This window comes from Gracilinanus agilis, chromosome 3 (genome assembly GCF_016433145.1).
Source record: "Gracilinanus agilis isolate LMUSP501 chromosome 3, AgileGrace, whole genome shotgun sequence".
In the NCBI taxonomy this organism is placed as follows: domain Eukaryota; kingdom Metazoa; phylum Chordata; class Mammalia; order Didelphimorphia; family Didelphidae; genus Gracilinanus; species Gracilinanus agilis.
Genome location: NC_058132.1, coordinates 449,644,739 through 449,666,920, shown reverse-complemented (window position 1 = coordinate 449,666,920; position 22,182 = coordinate 449,644,739). Strand labels below are relative to the sequence as shown.

The 22,182-nt window shown below is 35.7% G+C and overlaps 1 protein-coding gene across 1 annotated transcript in view; it reads right to left on the bottom strand.

Annotated features, from left to right (window-relative positions):
- The window catches only part of EPHA6 (EPH receptor A6), a 1,373,534-nt gene that overhangs the window by 42,163 nt on the left and 1,309,189 nt on the right, over positions 1–22,182 (bottom strand). The window contains exon 13 of the mRNA XM_044666934.1: positions 12,356–12,505. Coding sequence (XP_044522869.1) covers positions 12,356–12,505 — 150 coding nt within the window. The remainder of the gene's footprint in view (positions 1–12,355; positions 12,506–22,182) is intronic.

Here is a 22,182-nt window from a genome sequence, read left to right as displayed (position 1 = left end):
CTTAGAAATAGCCTAAGTCACAGTAGGCACACATGGCAGATTGTACTGTGCTTGCTGAATTTAATGAGTTTTTGAATTTTGTTGACGGTTTTGGAATCAGACCAAGTGATGTGTACCTTTTATTAAACAAAGCAAACCCAGATGCATCAAACAATAAAAGATGCTGAGATATTCCTGGAAGGTACATAAGCTACATGGGCACTGAGAGTAGTGCATGTCTGTGCACGTTATAATAACTTTGCTTACAGAGAGAGAGGTGGAGTGCATGCACTTTTTATCATGTACAAAAGGAAAAACATGAAATATCACCAGGACCTGAAATATAGCTCATCTAGGGAATGGAAAATGATAATATTTTTGCTTGTCCTTATATTCTTTTCCCCTTTAATCATGGGAAGAAACTGCTTTCAGTTGGACAGTGAATTTGTTCTTATAAGGTACTAAATAGATGTAAGAATCTATTCATCTATAAGTAGAAGATGGCTTCATCACATATATTCTCTTTGAAGGAAATGCCCAATGGCATCGATAATGTACTTTCTTGATATTTAAGTTAAAAACTATAACTCCTTTAACCAAAAATATGTAGTAGAGATTACTTGTGGGTGGGGTGAAGATGAGGGTGGAGTTATTGAGGGTTGGTTGTTTTCCATTTTTTATCACAATTTATTTTAGGATTAAAAAGTCTGGCAAACAATGGAACATCACTTTCAAGAAGAAATGGTCTAGGCCCATTTTGAAAATGTATTCCAATAAAAATGATAGAAGTAGGTGAATACTACAGAGATTGTAAATTATTTTCAAATAATAATTATTTGGAAATTCTTAAGGAATAAGGACTCAATTTCCTTCATAAGGTTGAGATAAGTTCTAGCAATATGAATAAATTAATAGGTTTCAACACCTTCCCTCTTCTCCATGCCCCACTTTCTTTTTGACATTTACCCATGTATAGAAGGGACTGCAGATGAGCTTTTGTGTGTGCATAGTACTTTATATCGTAACTATAATGTGCTATATAAATATAACAATGCTATTATTCTTCAGAAAAATAATTAGGTTAATGTGACCTATGCTTTGTCCCGGGGTCCCAAAATTAGAAGGTACTGACCTACTCCTTCAGTAGATAGAAACAAAATTTTATATATTACATGAATTTTTAATACTATTTTATACACTATACAAGTTGCCTAGTGGTGGGTGAGGTGAACAAATTCTCATCTGGTTTCACCTCCTCCCCAACAATGGCTTTACAGTTTTCCTTGGTCACTCTTTTATTTCTCTGAGGCTACTTTTCCCAGTGAGAGTTTACTCTAGGTGAAAAAACCTCTTACTTAAGAATGTTTTTCTCAAAGGGTAAAGATTATTGATGAAGTGGCTTATCCTATGGAATAGATCTGCCCTTCCCTTGAGATTTATTATTAGTTAGCTGAGATAAATAATTGATAGGAGTTTCTACCAGTAGCTTATTTGTGTTGCAGTTTACAGATACCAAGGGTTCCAAGTTTGTGTTGTGAATAAAGAGCCAGCTTTGAAGTCAGAAAAAAAACTCAGGATGGAGTTTGCCTTTGATTCATACTGGCTGTGTGTCTTGCAGTGTACCTCATAATTATTTAAGGGTATAAGTGGCAGAAAAGATACAAATCTGCACTGGTAGAAAACTCTCCACTCTGGGAGCACCCAAAACTGTTGAAATTACAAGTCTTTTAATGAAAGGAAGGGCTCAATTGATCTGAAGGAAGAATAATGAGAACTTTGATGATTTTTCCAGATCTTGAGTCTAAGGAGCTTAATTAAAGAAATCAACTTAAAATGGAGAGTCATAAAAAGGCAGAGAGAGGTATCTAGGCTGAACCAAGTTTTACCAGCGTTATAGATTCTTTATCAACCTAGGAAATATATTTGTTGCTTTGTGTGCATCCTTATAAAACAGGGACATGGATGATTCTGAGAAAACATTTCCTCCATATCTTCCTTGATCATGGTGATATTGATAATATTCTGTGTGACTCTTCAAAATTTATAAGATTTTATAGTGTATATTATCTCACCTGATATTCATAACCAAAAATGCTTATAACCCAAAAGTTTAAAATCATTGGTAATGCCAAAATCTACTTTATTAAAGTAAATTTGAATAAATGAACATATTAGAAACTTCTGGGTAAAAATTTGTTTCTTGGGTAAGTCATATTAATTTTGCTAAGATATAAAGTTCATGTCTTTCTTATTTATTTTTTGTACTTCTCACACCAATTTCCCCATAAACAATGTTCCTTCCTACCTTTTTTAGGAGTTTGCCCAACATTTAAATTTTGTTTCAATGTCCTTTTATTTAAAACATATTTTATTTTATTTTTTGCCATATTCTACCCTTTCCTTCAGTTCTACTTGAATTCATGTATGCCTCTGGTAGGCTTTCAGTGTATGTTAATTTAAGTTTAAACTAGTTCCTTTCTAAAATCTCAAAAATCAGCAAAAATCAGACTTTTCATTCCCCCACCCCAACTCTACATCCAATTGAGAACTAAAGAAAAATAAGCCCCCTGTTACAGACGTGAAAGTCGAATAAATTTCCACTTTGGTATTATTCCAAAACAATATGAAATTCATTTTGCATTCTGGGTCCTTCACTTTTATATCAGGAGGTGGGTAGCATGTAACATCAGTAATCTGGAATGATATTTTGTCATTATGTTGCAAAGAGTTTCTAAGTCTTTCACAGTTATTTGTTGTTTTTTTATCATATGGTGAAATGATACAGTTGTAGTTATTTTAATTTTTTTTTCCTGGTTCTGTTCATATCATTCCATATCAGTTTATATAAGTTTTGCCAGGCATCTCTGAAACCATCCCTTTCCATCATTTCTTATAGCACAACAGTATTCCATCACATTTATATAGCATAACTTGTTCTTCCATTGCCCAACTGACTAGCATCCCTACAAATTCCCTTTCTTTGTCCCCTTAAAAAGAGCTATATATTTGTATATCCTTAAGAAATTTTTTTGGTTTCAGTCTTAATCTTCTTTCTTAATTCTTCCTTCCTCCTTATAAGTTTTCCCTAGTATTCCCCTGTTGAAAAAATGTATTTCTGTACCTAATAGTATGTGTATTTATGCATATATATATATATATATATATTCTTTCCTCCTATGATCAGTTTAGAGGAGAGTAAGGTTCAGTCAGTAAAGTCAGTCACTTTTCTCACTCCACCTACCTCCTTATTTAGATAACCCTAATTATTTAAGTTCTCCTTAATTTTCCTTCCTTCCCCCCCCAACATTGTATTACACTTTTCTTTCCTCTTTCCTCTTTTCCTACTGATCCCCTTCTCAATCTTTCCTGGAACTATTACTTAGAACTAGGTATTGGGCAATAGAGTTGCCAGTTGGCACCTGCTGCTGTCATTGTACCCTGGCATATGTCTGGTAGTATCAGGCTATGGGTCTGGGACCTCCTTTTGTCCTAGTGCCCAAACTCTCCCTGGGTGAAGGAGGGCTCTTCTCACAGAATATCCTCACCAAACCCAGTCCCTAGCATCAGCAGACTTCTTCGTCTATTTGTCTGTGCTGACTTGGGCAGGAAAAACAACACTCTTTGATCTTTTCAGGATTCCCCCCAAAATACTCAGTCTGGGCCATTTTTTAAATCTGTTTTAAGGATATTTTTTTGGGGGAGGAGGTTGGAGTTGAGGGTGGGGGAAGCCCCTTGTATATATTTCTGTTATTCTACCATCTTTAAGACAATGCCTTTTAAGTCAGATACTCAGTACATTGAATACATGTTTCTAAAAGAATATATAATTATTGAGACATTAGAAAAGAACTATTTTAAACTCAAATTAACACACACTGAAAGCCTACTCTGAAGCAGAAAAAGTAGTTCATGAATTCAAGTAGAACTAAAGGAAAGGGTGGAATATGGCAAAAAAACAAACAAAACAAACAAACAAAACACAGAATTTAGGAATTGATGCAGAGTGAAAGGAGCAGAGCCAGAAGACACTGTGGTAAAATCAAATGTAATGGACGTCTATACTAGCAGCAATGCAATGACCCAGGACAATTCTGAGGGATTTATGGAAAAGAACACTACCCACATTCAGAGGAAGAACTACAGGAGAGGAAACACAGAAGAAAAACAACTGCTTGAACACTTGGGTTGATGAGGACATGATTGGGGATATAGACCCGAAAGGACCACACCAATGAAACTCTCAATAATATGTAAATAAGGAAATGCCAGTTAGCTATGGGGGGAGAGTTTGAGGGGGTGAAGGGGAAAGTAAAAACATGAATCATGTAACAATGGAAAATTTTTCTAAAAATAAAAAATTAATTAAAAAAATAAAGTCAGAGACACCTAGGTTCAAATTTTAGGATTTCTAATTATTTCCAGTGCCATTATAGGAAAGGAACTTAATCTCTCAAATTTTGGTTTCCTTTCACATTACCTCTTTCTTTGCTTGTTATATTCACCATTAGATTGTGAGGTCCTTGAGTGCAGGAACTATTGTTTAACTCTTTTTTGAATCCCCAGTGCTTAGAATATTGCCTGGCCCATAGTTGGTGCTTAATAAATGTTTAATAACTTACTATTGACTTAATCAGTGCCAAGCACAGCGATTTGGACACAGAGTGTATTTAATAAATGGTAGTTGAATGAGCATTGGATTAGCAAAGTTTCAAAAGATCATAGAACTGAAAATGATTGCCTGAGTTGGAAGATTATGGTTGCGATTGTGAGAAAATGTTGTTATTAAAAATGTATTTCTCCTGACAGAGAAAATGAATAAATTCAGGTACCTGAAAAATGTTGAAAAATCATCTTATTCCCATATAATTCAAGAACTAGCTTTGGAAATGTGATGAATAGTCTTAGAAGTTAGAAAGTGGTAGTTGAATATCCTTTACTATTTATTACCTTCTCCCCAATATTGCTCTACTTTGTTTATAGTGGTGATTGATTGCAAGATATTCTCATGCTTTTTTTTTATTCTAGCTGCTGTAGAAGGACTTAAAGTGATAATTTAATTACTTTGTACTTAATTAAAATATCAATTGTCTTTATAATGCAAGTAGCAGAATCTGCTGGGAAAAATAGTGAGAAGTAGATCCTTCCAATAACTGCTTCGATGGTAAAACTAAGATAGATACTTCGGTCATATGGAAAGTAGAATAAATGGCAATGATCATTTTGTTTAGCAGTTATCTGTGTCTTAAATTGCTATTGAATAGGCTGTATTATCTAATAAAGTGAAGTTTGAAAAATGTATAAGAAGAACCCCAAATTTAAAATGTCTGGACTCTCTGAATTATAAAATCTTATTGCATTTCTGTTTGTGTAAGTGGATTCTTCATGTCCTACACTGTCAGTCCAAGCACTGACCCATACTGGAGAAAGGTTGCAAAATTACAAGACAAGCAGGAAATATAATGAAATGTTAAGGTTTCCCTCCCTCTCATTTTTCATACTTGAGGACAGGAATAGATTCAGATCCCCATTAAAAATTCTTAGAAAAGAAAACCCCAAATATAAGTTCTCATTCTGTCCTGAAATGAGCCTGAGAAAATGGGGGAAAGCGAATCTTGTACTACTGTCAGAAAGATCCTGCAGGAAAAGGAGAAGGAAATTGAGGTAGAAAGCTTTTATTTTTTTCCCTAGTCATCTTCAAAAATGAATTCACTTTCTGGGAAATAGAAATAGCTAAGCAACATGTGCCTAAATGAGGTTGTATCAGGATGCAGACAATACCTGAAGTAGCTTCAAATTGAACAGCTTTATAATAATATCAGGTCAGGAAAACATAAGATTTAGGTCTTGCATCCAGATTATTAGCTTGAGCTAAATCTCTTCTTATTCCAGTAGTGCTGGTTCTTTCTTGGACATTAGCTCTCTAGGGATTTGACTGTTTAATGTTGCCTGTGGTTCCTTTTTGCCTTAATTGAACTCTGTTAGGTATAATACGATGTGCAGTTGTTATTTAGGGGCCATCAACATTGCCTCAAAGAAAGAGGTAATCTCTGAGCAGGGATGTGCTGGCAAATACTTTTAAAACTGGTTTTCCAGAAAGACAATGAGTGCACAACACGCCTTTTAAGCTTTATCTATGTTGTTAACAATTTCTCCATCACTTTCTCAAGTCCAAACAACACAAAGACAAATCAAGTTCTGATAGCCATTTGCTGATTTCTGAGTTGTAAATGGCTGCAAGAATCAGTCCCTCTTGCTAGCTGGTATGAACTGGTTCCATCGTATTCCTGTCTGGGAAGATCTGTGTAGACTGGAGTATCATAATACATGAGAAACAGCATAGAATAAAGGCTAGATTGCTGGAATTGTAGTCAGCAAGCCCTGGTTTGAATCCTGCCTCTGCTTTTTTTCTGGATCCAGGACTATGGATAAGCTGCTTCTCTGAGATGGATGCAGCTCTCCAAGGATTTTCTATTAAATTAGAGACAGTCTTTGATCTTTATAAACTAAATCCTTGACATTTTCATAGTACATTATCATATGTATGACATGTCACTTATGCAGTTATTTATAATTGTTATTTTGAAATAGCAAATGTGTGAAAAACTATAATACTTAAGGGCTATTGAGATTTTCTTTTTTGGGGTGTGGAAGAAGCAGATCTTTAGATTTTCTTGGTATAGAGAGCTTGTGAAGAGAACTATCTATCAGTCCAAATTGGTTAGCTGTTCAGAAACTTATAGTATTAGGGAGTTTTTTTTTTTACTCTAAGCAGTTAAGCCTCTTGCTCAGGGTCACACAAATGGTTTGTATGTGCCAGAGACAGGCAGGCACTGAATTCAGGTCTTCCACATGTAGAGCTCTCTCTATCCATCACTGCACCAGGTTGTCTTTCAGAAAATTACATGCTAAAAGACAGCATGGAACCTTATACCTTTAGTAAACACGTGAAACAAGTTGCCAGGGAGAGACTTAATTTGTCATTCTTTACAATCTCATAGTTGATCACGAACTGATGATATAGTTAAAGTATTAAAAATAAAGACCTATATGCCTGAACAATTTTTACATCAAGATTTCAAATATTAAGAAAGATTTAAATTTCTTATGAACTATCCATTAAAATTCTTGTTCTTTTAAAATAAGATTAACTGCTAATTAGACATCTGTCTGGTTCTACTCCTGAAGCAGTTAAGTCCTTAAGTGGATAGAACATTGAACTCAAGTTCAGTCAGATGGATCTGATTTTAAATACTATCACAGACACTTGTTAGGTATATGACCCTGGGCAGGTCACAACCTTTGTTTACCTGAGTACCTCATCTGTAAAATGGGGATAATAAGAGCACTTACTTCCCAAGGTTGTTGGAAAAATCAAATGAGATAATATTTGTAAAGAAGACTATTGATCTGAAGCACTACATAAAAGCCAGTTATTATTAATAATAAGAAAAATCACATTTTTCTTTTAATGCTATGGAGTCTAAGCAAAATATGAAGATGAGATACTCAAAATGATTTTGTACACTGTAAACTGTATAGGGAGAATTAAAAATTAGAATATTTTAAAGTAAGATTGTAAACAGTTAAATAAAAATGATTATTTATAATATTAATGTCTTAGTACTATTTGATAGAACAATATTTGAAAGTCCCTTAAAATATATGTATTTATATAATTCGTTGTAGAATGAACAAGAAATAAGAAAAAGGGTCCTTATGCTGACTGTTGTCATTTTTTTTTCAGTAGCAACTGACTCCTCGTAAACCTATTTGGGATTTTCTTGGCAAAGATACTGGCATTGTTTGCCATTTCTTTCACCAATTCATTTTACATATGTGGAAACTGAGCAAACAGGGTTCAGTGAGTTGACTGGGGGTCACCAAACTAGTAAGTGTCTGAGGCCACATTCAAACTCAGGAAGATGAGTCTGACTCCAAATCTAGTGCTCTATCCACTGGGCCACCTAACTACCCAACCCTGACTACAAAACCAAAGCTGGCATAGAATAACCAGGATATTCCCCTAGGATACACAGTTTTGGAGTGTTTTGATAATGCTTGTGGTCCTTCAGAAGCATAGAAACAACTAAACTATCTAACCTAGTTATCTGTTAAAATAGGAAGCTATCAGATTGTCCCTCTTCTGCTATTTGTGTTTACCCTGGGTGGGCTTTGGCTTCCTAGTAGTTACCCTCTAGGTCAGTTTCTACCCAGTCCAGATAGTTGATCAATCAACCAATCAATCAATCAACAAACATTTAGTAAGAGCCTACTCTTATGTGGCAACTGTTATTCTAGGGGCTGGAGATATTGGTCTTTGCTCTTTCAGCAGAGGCTAGTTTCTTGCTGCTTTGCCCATGGATACAACTTGCTGGTTATAAACTCTACTTGGTTCTGCTCAGGAGTACCTGTGTGATCCTGAGCAAGTTTCCATCAACCTTTCTAAGCCTATTCCCTCATCAATAAAATGGAAAAATAACCTTTGCTTCCTTCCTGGGGTTGTGGGAGACTCAAATTAGAAGTTGTATGTTAAAGTACACTTTTAGGGCTTTATATAAATGAATGGGTATTACTACTGCTACATTCTTAAGTGGCTCTTTTTCTCAATTAGATTATAATCTCCTTGGTGGCAATACTAGATTTTCTATTTCCTTTGTCTAGCTCAGAAGTACCTAGCCTCTTCCACGCCCCCATTCAGAGCTGGATGAATGCATGGTTAATGAATATGCAGAGCTCAGCTGCTGATATTTTTGTGTTAAACCTTTTATGCTGCAGGTTCTATACATGCAGATTTTTTTTTCTCATTTCCCTTCCCTAATAGACAATACCATTGACCTTTCTCTAAAACAAATTCTAGGAACTCAGAAATGCTTGCTCTTCTTCAGAATAGATTAATGTCTATAAAACTATCTGGAATTTCTCTAACTTATTTCAAGTTTCAAAACACTTTAATTTGTGTTTTACTTTTTAAAAAATTGGCCAAAGTGTAGCGAAAGAGGAAAACATTCAATATTCAAACAATATGGTTGAATGTTCATTGCTTAAAATATTCCTGAACTTTATTTAAAAGAAAAAAGAAAAAGTCACATATAAGGCAAAACACAGCTATGCAAGCAAATATAACAGAGACAGGGTAGAAAATAGCCAGTGTTTGGATAGAGCAGCTGGGGAAATTTTGATTAAGCTATTTCTATTTCCAAACAGGAATTCTGATTACAGGATCTGTCACAGATATGCTAGTTTCTAATATGTTAAGCCAAACAGAATTTCAACTTTCTTTACAGCAAATGCAAAGAGGATAGTCACCAGACTTCTCAAAGATGCTTTTTATTTCTTCCTATAGTATCAACTCAATTCAAAGACCCTACATTTTTGTTGTGCTACTGGGTTGTTTAGGGACAGTTTTCAGATCCAGGCTTGAATATGTTTTGGTGATCCTAACAGGAAATATATAAAGCTAAGAGGCTGAATCCTGTCTGGGATCTGTTTCCTATTTCAACCTATTCCTTCTAGAACACAATGAAAATTCAGTCAATCAGATAGTCATGGGTAAATCAGTCATTCAGCAAGTACTTATTAAACATACACTTACTACATGCTAGGCACTGTGCTAAGTGCTGGGGAACCCAAAGAGAGGCAAAACAGCCCCTACCCTCAAGGAGATTATGTTTGAATGGGGCAGAAAACAAATATCTCTCCCTGGATCACTGCCTTGTCATGGCAGAGTGGCTTGTATGCAAGCTATGAACTAGGCCATGCAGGTTACTCCAGATAGACAGGTCATAGTGGAGAGTTCTGTCAAAATTCTATCCACTGGAGAAGGAAATGGCAAACCACTCCAACATTTTTACCAAGAAAATCCCATAGATGGGATTAAAATGATAAAAGAGCCTGGCATGCTATGGTCCAAGGGATCATGAAGACTTGGACATGACTGAATGATAAACAACAACAGAAGAAATATCCTGGTATATGGAAGATGGATATAGTTTGAATGGAAAGTAATCTGGGAGGGGGTGGCACTATTGGCTAAAGAAGATGAAGGAATCTCCCTATCTATTTAAATTCCACTCTGGTTGAGAATAAAGTAAAAAGAAAATTTTCTCTGAATTGACTCCACTGAGTAGGCAAGGGAACTGTGTGATGTTTTAGGAGATCATGGGAAGAGCGCTTTCCATTCTGGGATCAAAATTGGAGCAATCCCAGTAGTAACCTATGTGACTTGGGGCCAACTCTTTTAACTTCCCTCTTCTTACCTGTAAAATGAGAATTATAAAGCCTCTAGTCCCTTAAAGTTTTGTTGGGAGACTCAAATAAGATAAAATAGATAAAGGACTTTGGAAAATTTTATACTATGCATGAATACCAGTTGTTCAATGTCATCTTATTCTTATCTTTTTTTGGATGAAGTTAGATAGACCTAGTCAGTCATTAAACATTTACAAAGTACCTACTATGTTCCAGGCACTGTGAGCAAAGACTAAAAAGAAAGACAGTCCCTTTTCCTTAAGCATTTTAAAATCTAATGGAGGAATTCTCTATGAAAGGAGGATGAAAAGATGAGTAGGGGGAGATGATGACCAAGGACAAGCCATTATCCTTTTAACTCTACAGACTATTACACGGATTGATAGAATTATTGCTTTTTAAAATTGAATAAGAATATTGGGATGGAAGCTCAGATTTTGTAGACTGACTACATCTTTGGGACAAATTCAGTAGCAAGCAGGAGCATAGGGATAAAATATCTTGTCCTGTATCCAAAGAGTTTTAGTTAGGACTCTTTAGATGGAGTCTTTAGATCTCTGTTTCTTAAAGTTTTAAAAATTCTGTGTCATTTAGAGATTATAACTGTTCAGTATTGTGATATCTTATTTTGAAAAGTTTATTCCTTGGTGTTGAGGTTTTCATTATAAATTCCACTATATCCACTTTCATATGCCTTTTGGTGTTTATGGTTTGCAACATATCCTTATTGGACCCCAAATTCCTCAAGAGCAGAAATCATGATTTTTGTAATTTTGGACCTACCCCAATGTAATGGGAAAGGCAAAGCGGCAAAGTGCCAAGAGAATCAGATTAGGTGAATTTGAGCCTTAGCACTACAACTTATTGCTTAGGGTCCAAACAACCCTCCCTAGCTGCCACTGCCCAGTTAGAATGTAAACTTCTTGAGAGAAGTGGCTGCTTTTGCTTTTGTATTCTATCTCAGCATTTAGCAGTGCTTGTCAGAGAGTAGAAACTTAATACAGTAAATACTTTTTCATTCATTCATTCATTGGATGTTCATTGAATGATGAATGAATAAACTGCATCTCAATTTCATTATCCAAAATGAGAAGCTTTTTGGCATTGTGGGTAGGGGAGACCTGGGTTAGAATGTGTCCTTTACTATTTCTCTGCTTATAGTCATTTTTCTTAGGCAGCTCTGTAAGAATTTTGGGGAAAGATTTTGACTCTAATGAAATCAAGGATTCTTGACATATTGACATAATAGTAAATTGATACAATGACAAGAGCACTAAATTTGGAGTCAGAAGAATTTGATTTAAATCCCAGTTCTGCCAATAACTTCCCTTCTTTGAGTCTCATTTTCCTCATCTGCAGAATGAGTGAATTGTACTAGATGATCTCGTAGGTCTCCCCCAGGACTAAATTTGTGATCCTATGGTAATCCTTTGTCTCTTAGAGGCATTACACAGATTAATTAGATGAAAACAAAACAGATGAAAAGATCTATCCATAATGCGTAATAATTATATATATGTATACATATTTGTATATGTTAATAGTTTCCTTGTCTGTAAAACAAGCTGGAGAAGGAAATGGCAAACTACTCCAATATCTTTGCCAAGAAACCTCCAAATGAGGTCATGAAGAATTGGACATGACTGAACAATAACAACAATCACATAAAAATATTAATATTATATATTTGTATTATGTTATTATTTGTTACTCCATTTCCTAATAGGAGCCATTCTTTTCTGTGCAGGAAAGTTCTATAAAGTACTATTAAAAAACTTTTTTCAGTTTTACATTACTTCTAGAAAGAATTTTGAATGAAAAATAGCCATTTAGTATTTCTTTCATTTTTAGTTGTAAGTCATGGTATTATATAGTATAATCATTTGGAATGAGGACAATCAAGGTAGAATTCACAAATTTAGAAAAAAACACATACTTGAAACAAGGCATAAGTCCAATGGCAATGACTATTATTCTACTCAAATTATCCTACTGACTGAACTTGGGACTGATTCCGAAGGTAACAGTTGATCTTAGATAAGAGAGATGCTTTTTCTGCACTTAATGAAAAAAAGAACAACTTTAAATTGACAAGGTAACTTTAAGCTTACATATCTATAGCACTCACATCTTGGTTGGACATTTCCCAGTAAGGTCTTTCTCCATAGGACATCACTTCCCACATGACAATGCCATAGCTCCATGCATCACTGGCTGATGAGAACTTCCTGTAGGCAATAGCTTCTGGGGCTGTCCATCTTATGGGGATTTTTCCTCCCTGAAAAATATGTTGAAAGTTACTCAATTGACGCACAGTAGAGAAGTTCAGCCCTATTTCAGACTTGGGGTTATTGTCATCAAAGTTCTTTTTGACAAAAAAAATCTGAACATTCAATAACGTCTTTGGCAATTTAAATGGAAAATAGAAAGAAAATGGAATATTTTTAAACTCTTAGTGAGTTTTCCTAAGATGTTTATTCAGTGAAACAGCATTGTTGGAAAGAAGTCATACTTCAGAGAAAAGAAAACATTTTATTCATTAGAGATGGTGGATGTTATTTTAGATTCACATAATTAAATGGAAAATTTTTGTCTTTTGATGGAAATTCCAGATTTGGAACACTAAAACCAACCAAATATTACTCTGTAGTCATTAAACATTTCATTGCATTTTATAAATAACATATAAATAAATAACAATAATAATAACAATAATAATAAAACAGAACCCCTAGCTGAGGCAATTGGTTAAATGTTGAATTGAGAAGTACTTTGCTAAATCAGCATTAAACAGAGTAGAACTAAATTTTTTTCCTTTTCTTTCCATCTATAATCATTTCAGTTATCTCTTAATCTTTTCCTATAAATCCCTTGACATGCTACAAATGCATCTAAAATAGACAATTTTTCTGTAAGAGTGCTTTAAATTACTCAATACTTTTGCTTTTTTAAGCTTTCATTCTAACAGCTGAGCACATTGAAAAGAGAAAATTAAAGTTGTAGGACTTCATTCTATAGAGTTTACTTATTTTCTGATTCTTCAGTAGTTTGGCTCTGAAGATCTAAATAGCATTTTAGGTATATTTAATTTTTAGTAGCATTTTGTAGCATTTTGTTAGGAATATAACAGAAATTCTTTTGTCATTATAATGGCAAGAATAAAATCATCTGTTTATTTCATTTGACATTTTCAAAACCTTTTCACTTCCCCATTGGGAATCGGGGATTTTTTTTCTATATTGAGCCATGTTTTATAGTTCCACTAGATGGCAGGAGAGAACAGTCAGCAGTTTGTGAAAGTTATTAACAACTTTTCAGGATCTTGCAGCTGATTTATATTCAGCTCAAGTAATTTTTGACAGACAAAATCCATAGCAGAGGTAGATTGTGATGAAGAAACTTTGCCCTTGGTCACTACTATCGGTATCATCATCATCATCATCATCATCATCATCATAGTTCAAAAATCAGCTATGTTAAATTCTTTGTATATATTGAATATCAGAAGTTCAAAAAAAGAGTTAAATAGGGAAATCATTAATCAAATAAATACACAATTACTACTTTTTAATGGTTTATTAGGCAGCTAGGTGGTATGGTAGATAGAACTCTAGGCTTATAGGCAGGAAGAACTGATTTCAGATCTGGCCTTAGACACATCCTGGTTTTGTGACTCTGGGCAAATCACCAAGCCTCATTGCCTCAGTTTCCTCATCTGTAAAATGAGGATAATAGTGGCACATCACTCTAAGGGTTGTTATAAAATGATAATATTAATATGAGATAATATTTGTAAAGCATTTTGTAAACCTTAAAGCAGGACATCAATGCTAGCTAGCTATTATTATTAGTGGGGAAAAGTGATTATTATTTAATAGGAAAAATAACTGTAAGGCAAAATGAGAGGTTAATTGAACACATTTATTAGTCATTTACTAGGTACTAGTGCTATAGGACTAGTATTACAAGGATTTGCATATAAAGTGAAAAGTATAGAACATTCAAGCTGGAAAGTGCCCTAGAGACCATTTAGTTGAACCCCCTCATTGTTAGATGAAACAGTTGAGGCTCCAAGACTTGAAATGATTTGCCCAAGGTCAGACAGCAAATCAATAGCACACTTGGGATTTGAACCTAGGTCTCCTGATCCTCTCCTGATGTTAATTCCACTTAGGCTCAGTCCCTACTGAAAAACTGTATAAAGAGTAAATCAGGGGGCAGCTGGGTAGCTCAGTGGATTGAGAGCCAGACCCAGAGATGGGAGGTCCTAGGTTCAAATCTGGCCTCAGACACTTCCTAGCTGTGTGACCCTGGGCAAGTCACTTGACCCCCATTGTCTACCCTTACCACTCTTCTGCCTTGGAGCCAATACTCAGTATTGACTTCAAGACAGAAGGTAAGAGTTTAAAAAAAAAAGAGTAAACATATTAAGCTTAATCACTCATGAGAGAAAGGCTGCATTTTAATGAAGAGATAAAAAATGTGTTGCTTACATGAATCAAAACAGAATTAATTAATTAACAAGCATTTTAGCTGCCTACTATGTGCTAGGCATTACAAATATAAAGAATGAAATAATCCCTATTTTCAAGATCAGAAGCATTAGGTAAGTACATAGTAAAAATTACACAATTCCAGAGTGTTTAGCCATGGTAGCTAAAAGAAATATAATTTCAGGCTTTATCCTTACCTCATGATTGAGTTGAAGTTTGTTTTAAAAATGTAATTAGATTGTCAATTACATCCATGTACTTTTGTGGACATAGGATTGATATTTGAATGCAACAAGGATGTAAAAGAGGATGTAGGCTACTTAAGGACAAATATTTTATTTTTTTGTCTTTGTATCCCAATGCCTTGCTCATATGAAGAGCTTAGTGAATAGTTCTTGAGTTGGAGTGAACTGAATTGGGTTATTGAGTATGTCTGGACCCATGGATACAGATTTATGAAAAGATTCTGGTCCTAATAAAGAAGAATTATGTTGAAAGTCTAGAATATAATGTATGCACCTTGCTTTTTTCCCCCCTTTTCTAGCAGTGGTCGAAAGGTAGAAGGTGTTTAGATGAGAAGAATTAGCTAGTCCCTCTCTCTAGCTCTCACCTTAGTGTAGACCAGCATCACTTTTACATCTCCCAGCTTCTAGTATTTTCAATGGTATGACTTTCCAGTTAATCAGTCCCCTCACTCTTACTACTAAGGGGAAATGGGATTCTTTTAAACCTGCTGGGAATGGAAGTTATAGATAGAGCTGACTCCTACTCATTTACCCAAACTTCCCCTACTAGAAAACTGTTGGATCATTCTATATCCAGGATATTCTGCCTATTTTGGGGATAGCAATATGCATAAAAATCTTTTAGATAAGTAGTTGTCACAGCTCTGTTAGTTCTTAAATCAGAATACACGGAGGCCTTTATCTTGTCCTGAACGCATCCATATCAGCTACATTCCAACTCCTCCAGTAAAAAGAGTTTATGCTTTGATTACCAAATAGGAAATGGACTAGCAGAGTTCTGTCAATCACATTTAAGCCCACTCACAATTTGATTATCTGCAAATATTACTGTGAAGTTGCTAACATCATCACCAACTCACCATTGTATTCTTTATCTTGTTTCATGGTTATAGACAAAAAAAAAAGAGTCCTGTGACTCTTTATGTAAAAGTCACTTCTTGCTTAAAGGAATTTCAAACTTGGAAGCTACATTTACAAACTTTGAAGGACAAACTTGAAGATTTGATTTCAAAATGAACATAAGAACAGTAAGTTAATCTTGCCATTTCTCTTACTGGATCTTACTTGTTACAGTGGGCAAACAACATGCAGGAGTATGGTGGTAAATGTTTAACAACTGACACTCCAGAAAAAAATGCACACATGACACCTCTTTTTTAAAAACCTTTACCCACCCTCTGTCATGTGTGCATTTTTTCCCCTACTAAGCACTGGTTAAAAGGCAGAAGAATAGTAAGGGCTAGGCAATTGGGAGTCAAGTGACTTGCTCAGTATTATCCTATTAGGAAGTGTCTGCTGCCAGATTTAAACCCAGGACCTCCCATCTTTAGCTTTGGCTCTCTATCCACTGAACTTCCGAGTTGTTCCCACGTGACAGTGACAGCCTTTTAAGCGTCATCTCTCAGGTTTATACTTTCATGATCACTTTTTAATGTCTATACAATCAACAAAATAGTAGATAAATTAATGATTTGTAATTTTTGCCAATTTCTAAGTTGTAAATGCTATCCTTGAAAATTTAATAATGAGGTTGAGCTGGCTAAAGCACACCACTGAATATATGATATTTGCATCAGAAGGCAGTTGAGGTTGGCCCTTTGTTAAGTCAATGTTGACTTCTATCAAAACAAGCTCAAAAAGAGTGAAACATCTTTTGTATACTCATAAGGAAATGGTTAATTTATAATTTTTTCTTTATATAGTTTCATTTACTACAAGGACAATATTCTTGTTCCCTTCCATGTTCATTTAGACATTATCTTATACCTTTTCATTCTTGCTCCCACAAAATCGCCAAATATTTTCTTTGCTATACCCACTATGACAAAACTGCTATTGAAAGTTAATGGACCTCCAAATATCATGTTATAATTGGAGTTGAGAAAGTAAGAACTAGAAGTCATAAAATAGAATATAGAGGCCACGTGAAGATGGGATTAACTCTCCCCTGCCTATTTTTAGATTTAATCACCAGAAGTGTATACACCACATTTTATCCTTAAGTGGGGAACCACTTAAGGATAAAATGGTGGTCTCCCACTTAAGGATAATAAGGATTTCTAGTAGATAAATACACAACCAGTCAGGCAATTCACTCATCTAGAACTGCAGAGTCCCAAAGTCATTTCCCTTCTTATAGTATCTTCATGCTGCTTTCTCTTAGGTAGAGCAGGTTGTTTAGCTGGACTATCTTAGTCTGTTCCTTCTCTTAAAGGCGGGGATGGCTTTTTTCTTGCCTGCAGGAAGTCACTTTTCTCAGAATTGTCTCATTTCTTGACTGTTGGTGCTGTTCCCTGACTGCCCCCTGGCTTTCTTCATCACTCAGCTAAAAATTGTTCTTTCTGTAAGAGGCCTTTCCCAGCCTTCCCTACCTCCAACTACTAACAATTCCCTTTGATATTCCCTTTTGTTTGCACCTTATTTATTTTTTATATTTTGCCTTGGCAAGACTGGCAAACCTATAAATCTCCTCAATTTGGACACCTCAAGGATAAGGACCATGTTATTACCTTTTTTGGTAACTCTAGAACTTAGTAAATGCTTAATAAATATTTATTGAATGTTTCACTCACTGGATGTGGGTGAAGAGATTCCTACAGAATAGGGAATAGAGCCTCAGACACTTCCCAGCTGTGTGACCCTGGGCAGGTCACTTGACCCCCATTGCCCACCCTTACCACTCTTCCACCTAGGCGCCAATACACAGAAGTTAAGGGTTTTAAAAAAAAGAATAGGGAATAGATTCCAACTGAAAAGGGAATAGATTCCTACAGAAGAGAAGTCCCTTTCTGGGTGAGACAAGAGAAACAATTTTCGGTCAAGGGCTGAGGTCTTCTTAGGAGCCTTTTTTTCTGCACTGCCAGTCATCACTTTCTTCAGAGCCATGTTCCACTTGGACTGACATCTTGGTGAATCCCTCACTTTTTAAAAGCCTACAAAGCATGAACGATCTCTGATCAACTAATGTCTAAATGTCATCTAATATCATAGAGAAATTCCTCATGCTTCAATTAAAAAGTATAAAACATAAGCCCTTCTTAATCTTAACATCTCATTGTCTCTATTATCTGTTTATTGTCTTATATAATTTTATCAATTGGGGTGGGAAGAAATCAACTGATCAGAGCCATCCTGATCACTGCCCTCCCCCTCCTCTAAAATTAAAACAATTCAAAGAAAGGCGTGGCAAGATGGCAAAGGTATCTCAAAAGTAGCTGGAAAGAATAACAAAAAAGGCTTTAAAAATCTATTCTGGGAGCAGCTGGGTAGCTCAGTGGAGTGAGAGTCAGGCCTAGAGACAGGAGGTCCTAGGTTCAAACCTGGCCTCAGCCACTTCCCAGCTGTGTGACCCTGGGCAAGTCACTTGACCCCCATTGCCCACCCTTACCACTCTTCCACCTATGAGACAATACACCGAAAGTACAAGGGTTTAAAAAAAAAATCTATTCTGGAAGCAAAAAGAAGATCAAAGAAGGCCTAAAATCACTGCTCAAGAACAAAAAAAGGTGTGATGATATCAGACTACAGAAAAAAAGGCAGCATCAGTCAACTCTTACTTTGCTTCTCTTTTCTGTACTGAGGCAATTGATCTTTAGATTTGAAAGGATGAAACAAAGGTGGTTAATAGGGAATTGAAACTTAAAAGTGGCAAGACAGCATCCTCAATAAGTTTGAATTCTTGATCTGCATCTACTGTGTCACCTTGGGTAATTCATGGAACCTCTCTGAACCCTCTTTGGGAACCAAGGAAACTAATTTTCTTGTCAAAAAAATGAAGGTGTCGGACTACAGGATGACTAAAACTGCTTCTATCTCTAAAACTTTATAGTAAATTCATGGGACAAAAGATTTAAGACTAGAGATTATCTAGTCTATTCTTTTTATTTTACAGATGAAAACTGAGGTCACAGTCAAGAAGTGGCAAAGCAAGAATTTGAATGCCATTTCCAAATTCTAATAGCTGATGATAATAATAGCTAGCATTTATATAGTACTTTTAAGGTTTGAAAAGTGCTCTAGATAGACTATCTCATTTAAGCCTCATAAGATTCCTGTAAAGTAAGGAAATGTCATTATTCTTATTTTATAGATGAAGAAACTGAGGCTGAGAGGTTAAGTGACACCTAATTAATAACTGAGGCAGGATTCAAATTCAGCTTATCAATATCATGGGTAACTAAGAATTGGCAGCTCTTATGGGGAAAACTAGGGGAGTTAACTTAAATATTATATGTGGGTTCAGAGGGATGAGTAGGAGACAGAAATGGAAAGGTGGGAACTTAACAAGTTAAGGAAGCTGGGTTTAACTGTTAAGGGAAAAGACTGTAGACAGAAGTGACAGTTAGGCCTGTCATCCTGCCCCACGTAGACAAAGGGGTCTGTGAAAACCAGTTAGCAAATGACAAGAGAGTTTGTAACAAATTTAATTAAGGGAACTATGGTCTAAAAGATGGGAATAGGGGTTTCTACACTTCCAGACTATGGGCAAACCACAGGGGCAGGTTAGGGACTTATCTACACTGAACTGAGACCTAAAGCAAGGCAGGGCCCAAAGAATAGCAGGACTGAAGTGGGAATCCTCATAGCAGAGTCCTGAAACACTCCAGTGATGTTGCAGCTCCTCCAGGACCACTATCTGCACTCTTTCAGGTGGGTAGATTCTGGGAGCTAACCCAGCCCAAGTTAACCTGCAACTCAGGTTGTGATTAATAGTCCCTACTAAAATCTCCCACAAGCAGATGACAGTCTTCCTTCAGGATCCCAGGGATTCAGGGTACAAGCTCCACTTCCTCTGAGGTCTCCCAGGGTCTGTTATAACCTGTCCTAACCACCATGGAGTCTGTCTCAGAGAGAGAAGACACACTTCCTGCTTCCCCATTCCATTTAGAATTCTCTAGTCCTTCCTGCTAGGTCTCCTAAATAATAATTAAGTAATCTTTCTCACAACACAGCCTATAGATTTAACTGACTCATTAGAACAATGGTTCTAATCCAGGAATCTAATCCAGTGTGATCCAGGAATTCATGGGGAGTGGTAGACACCCAAGACATTTTCAGGGACACATAAATAAAAGTTTTTGGGGGTAGTTTTATTCAATAGTTTTAAGTATCTAAAGAGGGGTTTAAGAACAAAAAGTTTGAGAACTACTTAATAAGACTTATTTTCTGCCTTCCAAAAATCCTTTAACCATGAAAAACCATTCATAACCTCCTCTCCTTCTGCTATGCTCAGATCCATATTGCCTTTTTACCCATTTACTAAATTTATAATTAGCATCCTGAATGCCAATTTTGTTTGCCTGTAATAGAACAGTGTTAATGGGGCTCTTCAGAGTCATGTAAATTAGGATCCTTTTTACCTGTTTCCTTCTAAAGAGAAACAGTCCTGAAATACTCTTGATAATAATTCAGTGGCAGGTACTACTGTGCAAATGACAAATACCACCCTCTTTCAAAGAGAATTTAAGTGATGTATCACTTACTAAGTGCAAGGCACTATTCTGGAGGACATCTGTTTAAATGAGATTTTCCCTCCAAATTCTACCTGCTAGAAAATGTAGGACACTGTGCTACTGTCATGCAATAGAATTAAAAATACATATTATGTGAGGATTGCCCTGCATCTGAGTGTAGATAACTAAACACTGAATATGGAATAGACAGCCTTTCCAAAGCAGCCTCCTATCACTCATTATGGCCTTAAACAAAAATAAAATCTACCATATGAAAAAGCTCCAGTGAGACAGCTGACACTAATGGAGTTAAAAATACCATACTGCAGACAGAGGTACATTTCCCTTTCATCTCTCCCATTCCCCTCCCCTCTCTCCTCTTTTCTCGCTTGTACCTACTCTCCCTCCCTTCCTCCCTCTTCTGCAGATGACTTTTAACTTGATTTTTCTACCTTCTTCCTCTTCCAATGGACTTTATATAATGGCTTAGTTTTCCTGAGCCACTCACCTATACTCTTTGGGACAAAGGGCCTAAATAAATAGCACAGAAAAAAATGATAACAAAAAAGTATTTCATTCATAGAGAGAAAAGGCCAGTTAATTCTTTGAGGTCACTAAGAACTATGAAATATAGTAGCATCTTTTAATACACTAAATCCCAGTGATTTAAAAAAATTAGGCAGTACAAAATAGTGAGAATTATGTTTCTTCTGTAAGTAGAAAAAACTCAATAGTGAGAACAATAATAGAATGATTTTATCACTGAATTAAATTCCATTTCCAACCCATTCAACATTTAATAAATGCTTACTATTACTGGGCATTGTGCTAGTCATAGGATATTTAATGAAGTCTGTGACCTCAAGGATCTTTCATTCCTCTGTATCAAAAAGCAAATACATAAGTGTATACATATTATAGGGTGTTTCAAAACTTTTAGTGCAAAAGAATTTAATAAAAATTCTTGAGGGAGGGATCCTCAATAATTTTTAAGGATGTAAAGGGTCCCAGCTGAATTGCTCATTGGCTACAGGAGTAGGGAGAGAGGAGAGTAGGGAAAGAACATGAATCATGTAACCATGGGCAAATATTCTAAATTAATTAATTAAATAAATGCATTTAAAAAAAAAAGAATGTAAAGGATCCTGAGACAAGAGCACTACTAAGAGATGAGAAAAACGTTCTTTGTAACAGATGACACACAAAAGTAAGCCCTGAAAAAGCAAGCAAGAGGCTCCAAGAATAAGATGGAGAAAGGTGTGTATTCTAGGCACTGGGGACAGTCTATGCAAAGGATATTTAGGTAGGAGATGGAATTCTGAGTGTTATGTTGGGAAAGACCTTTTTGGATCAACCATCACTTCATTCAGTCACAAAACAAGACTGCAATTCCTGGCTACTAAGTGGGTCTAGAACTCAGTCTAATGAGAGACAGTGCTGGTTAAAGATTGTGTGTAACATTCACAGTTGTCAATGGCTAGTTCTAGATCCCTCTTATTGGAGAATTGACAAAACTCTGAAGTAAGGAAGGAGGGAGGGTACGGTTTCTTAAAAAAATTTTTTTTTTAAATTTAGAATAGTTTTCCATGGTTCCATGATTCATGTTTTTTTTCCTCACCTCTCTTCCCTCCCCTGCCCCGGAGCTGACAAGCAATTCTACTGGTTTATACATGATTCATTCTCTGTGTACAATGTTCTCTTGGTTCCATTCCTTTAGCTCTGCATCAATTCCTGGAGGTCTTTCAAATTCACATGAATTTCCTC